Below are 4529 nucleotides of genomic sequence, written 5' to 3'. Positions count from 1 at the left end.
TTTACCGAGGAGCCTATCCCTCGCTCACTTTTACGTCGGGTGAAATGTCGGCTGAGCATTAATTTTACCGAGGGAATTTTCCCTCGGTAATCACTCGGTAAATAAGTGGTTCTCTCGGTAATCACTCGGTAACATTTCTAAATTTACCGAGGATCGTTTCCCTCGGTAATTTTCGGACACTTTTTATTAAAATATCGAGGCAGGTTTCCTCGGTAATCCCTCGGTAATTCTTGATTTTTTTTTAATATTTAATTTTTATTTTTGACGTACCTAATTACGACAATTTGTTTATCAATAAATCCAACCACAATAACATCATTTCATAATCTAAACATAATTTAAATTTCATTCAACATTGTTCAGTGTCCAACAATATGTCCATATGTAAATATCATAATAATGTATCAAAAGTTACGAAATAAACTACATCAAAGCTAAATATCATAATAACGTATCAAAAAAGGTACTAAATAAACTACATCAAGGCTAAGGATTGTCGCCTGGTAAGTCTGAGCCACCACTCCTCGACTGCTGGGACCTCATGAACTGCTGAAACATCTCATTAGTTACTCGAAGTGATTCCTCCAATCGAAGTCTATGCTCACGCTCCTCTTGAAGCTGCTGCTGCAGCTCTTCAAATCGAGCATCAACGTGCTGTGAATGGATAGTCTGTGATGTACCGCCCACGAGACTCCATGCAAGGGTACCAGTGCCGAACATCCTCTGCTTCTTATCGAGGCGGCCTCCCATCACCTCATCCACATAAATCTGACTCAAATCGGCATTCTCTCCTTGCTGCTCGGCAATCTCCCTCACTCTCGTCTAGAAAGTAAAAATTAAAAGTCACAAATATTGAAAAATTAACTAAAGATATATTACAAGACATAAATATTGATTTTAATTATAAAAAAAACTTACATCAACTTCTTCAGCCTTCTTGTACGTATAAGTTCCATCTTTATTCACGTGTAATGTCCTAAACGAATCATACACGCACTTCTTGACAGGAATTCCCTCCTTTAAAGACTATTAAACAAAAATGTAAACCAATCATAATATATATACATACATATTATATAATATAAATAATAATTTAAGTATTAAGTGCTTACCATCTCGTGAGCTCTCACAGCAACAGACTTCGAACCACCTCGATGCTTGCTTATTCCAGTGCCCGGTCCATCTGGCTCAGACAATCTAGCCTTGCTTGCACGCTCAGACTTCTCGATCGCCTCAGGAGTATCCCAATATGTGCATAAGGCTTTCCATTGATCATCAGATATGTAATCCGGCTTCCCTTTATCATCAGGTTTCCTACATGCCCTGACCTCATATAGAAAGTCAGGGAACCTGGTACTCGCCCTTTTTGCCCAAAGCCGGCGTACCTCATCCTCCCATCTCTCATCCCATGAGTAGTATTTCTATTAAAAACATATATTCATCAAATTGAGCAATCATGCAATTTCTACTAAATGTGATATCAAGTAGTGAAGAATGCAAAAAAGTACTTACTCGAAACTCCTCAAAATATAGATTCTTGACTTCTTTTGGAGTAGCCTTCCAATTGATACCTGTCGGGTTTGGAATCGTCTTAAAAGATTTGCCAATCACCCTCGAGAAGTCCTTGTGCAATACTAACTCCCTGTTAATCAGAATTGCAAATAAAACAACAAAATTATTTTCAATTTTACAAATATTAACATTGAAAAAATTATAAATAGTTACAAACCCTTCAGGCGTCCTCAAAAGGGGTATCCTTCCGTCATTGTTTGAGACTGCATCTGATGCTGTTTGCTCTAACTCCACATCTGAAGGCGATGTTGGCAACGTCGATGATGCACGGGATGATGCTGCATGGGATGATGCTGCATGGGAAGATAGAATTAATTTTTTTAAAAAAATTAATCTTTAAATAAATATAACTTTTACAATTCAAATCAAATATTTACATACAATATGTCAAATTAAAGCTCTTATTGTGATCTTTAATTTGATATGCATATTACATATTTTATAATTAGTCGAATTTTACAATTTTAGAAAGAAATAAAATAAAATAATTAAAAGATAAAAAATAAAAAATATATAGTTTATAAATAAACCTTGAATTTTATTATAACTCCAAATTTCCCACTCAAATTGAAATCTTGTCTTTTTAAGGGTTATGTTATTTCCTTTTTTCTTCCCCTATATTTTCTTTTCTTGTGTGGCAAAAAAATTAATATCTTGCCACTCCAAAATTGTCACTCAAAATATTTAATATGCATATCAAATTAAAGATCACAATAAGAGCTTTAATTTGATATATTTTATGTAAATATTTGATTTGAAATGTAAAAGTTATATTTATTTAAAGATTAAATTTAAAAAAAAAAAATCTTTCTTCTCTCTCTCTCTCTTTTAGGACGGTAACTTTGGTCATTTGGCAAATGTAGGACAAAAAATTTTGGGCTTGCAATTATAGGACAAATTAATTTTTCGGGCTCAATTTGTCCTACTTATGCTCAATTTTTGAAAATTTGTCCTATAATTGCAAGCCCGAAAAAATTTGTCTACATTTGCAAAACAGTCAAAGTTATGGACCTAAAAAAACTTTGGGCTCTATATATATATATATATGAATGATAAATATTTTGTATGCAACTGGATGTCTATAGTGCAAGGTAATAATTCTGATATTGAACTATCTTATAATTTAATTTCTAGTTATAATAAGTTTTTTGTCAAGCATCATTTACATTACTGATATCCTATTGATGAACATTAATTCAGTCCAAGACTCCAAATATATATATATATATATATATAGAGGGTTGGGTTCAATGAAAAAGGCCTAAAAATGTAAGAAAGAAGAGAGAAGTAATCCCATCCGTTGATCTTATCTAATCTAACAGACATAATTTATTCACGCCATGTTCAACGGATTTTTTCGTTGAACATTCGTGAACATATATAATATTTTTGGCGGTTCTGGGTTTCGACCCCCCATATATTCAACGAAAAAATCCGTTGAACATGGCGTGAATAAATCATGTCCGTTATATTAGATAAGATCAACGGATGAGGTTACTTCTCTCTTCTTTATTACATTTAGGCATTCTTCATTGAACTTTGGCCTATATATATATATATATATATATATATATATATATATACACTCCTATATATAGGGTTGCATTCTATGACAACCACTCCCCTAGATAGAGAATAAAGACCAGATCAAAGCCATTCATTGAATCTCAATCAACGATCCAGATTGCATCCGAATTTAAATTTTTATGTAATTAAAAATTGGTGATTAGCATTTATTTAATCGAAAAATGTCAAATGTGTAAAAAATAAATTTACCGAATTTATCCCGTTGAACAAATCTCGAAAATTTCCCTCTTCCCATTCTGGGACCTGATCTATTTCGACGAACATATCAATGAACATTAATATGTTAATTTATTTTTATACGAACATATCGACGAACATTAGTATGTTCATTTGTTTTTATACGAACATATCGACGAACATTAGTATGTTCATTTGTTAGGAGTGACTGAAACATATACAAAAACGACTGATACACAACATTTAACTAATTTTTAGGGATTTAATATATCTTGCTAAATATAAAATAGTGTTGAATGAATTTAATTATGGACGATATCAATTACAGAATATTATGCATTTACTTATTTGACCTTTACGGATTTAAATACAAGAAAAATCTATAATTTTTTGGTCCGTTAGATTAAGTAAAATCGACGCACATGATTTGGTCTTTATTCTTTATCGAAGGGAGTGATCCCCGTTGAACTCTCCCCTATATATATATATAAATATATATATATATATATATATATATATATATAGGGGGCGATTATTCAATAAACCACCCTTATTTTAAGAATTACGAACCAGCAAAAATGCATGAATTTTATGTATGACACGCATGAATAAACTGTATAAAGGCATGAATTGCGAAAAATAATTTTTTGCTACCTTTGGGATTCGAACTCAGGACCATGAATTTATCCAACAAGGTGATGAATCAACCGTAGATCTTGATGATCTAAGGGCTGAAAATGGTTCCTAATTTATATTTTAAGAAGCGTTCTTATTTTAGTCTTCCCATATATATATATATATATATAGAGAGAGAGAGAGAGAAAAGTTAAACAGAGAATGCTAAATTGGTGAAACATGAACGAGTGGGTGTCTATCTAATCGGTGAATTGTGAGTGGGTCGTGAGTTATACCTAGTTGCGATTGATCGGAGAAGATAAAGGAAGTAATCGGAGTGCTAGAACGAGAGAAGAGCTGCTGTTGTATTGAGTATGAAAAATAGCGTAAGTTACAAAGGAGCACGTATGCTGATATTTATAGATTACATATGGAGGGTAAAATAGTAAAATCAGCACCGGAGCATGCGTCTTGCGTGGTCGGGGACATAATTGTAAAATCGCCTTCACGCGGGATATTTCCCCGCGTCTCTGGTGATTCCTCTGATGAAGGCCATTCCTCTGACGAGAGCGGCTTCT

At 33.1% G+C, this 4529-nt stretch overlaps 1 protein-coding gene across 1 annotated transcript; it reads right to left on the bottom strand.

Moving 5' to 3' along the window:
- Nucleotides 1-486: 486 nt before the first annotated feature.
- On the bottom strand, nt 487-3394 carry LOC131003927 (uncharacterized). Its single transcript, XM_057930496.1, has 6 exons — nt 3349-3394; nt 1730-1865; nt 1513-1642; nt 1113-1421; nt 919-1026; nt 487-822 (listed from the first exon to the last, which is right to left on the bottom strand). Exons 1-6 carry the CDS (start codon nt 3392-3394, stop codon nt 487-489), a joined length of 1065 nt encoding a protein of 354 aa, XP_057786479.1.
- Nucleotides 3395-4529: the final 1135 nt, after the last annotated feature.

The sequence above is a fragment of the Salvia miltiorrhiza genome, unplaced genomic scaffold (genome assembly GCF_028751815.1).
Source record: "Salvia miltiorrhiza cultivar Shanhuang (shh) unplaced genomic scaffold, IMPLAD_Smil_shh original_scaffold_293, whole genome shotgun sequence".
NCBI classification, from domain to species: domain Eukaryota; kingdom Viridiplantae; phylum Streptophyta; class Magnoliopsida; order Lamiales; family Lamiaceae; genus Salvia; species Salvia miltiorrhiza.
The sequence above is the reverse complement of the archived record's forward strand: the minus strand, read 5'-3'. Positions and strand labels throughout refer to the sequence as shown.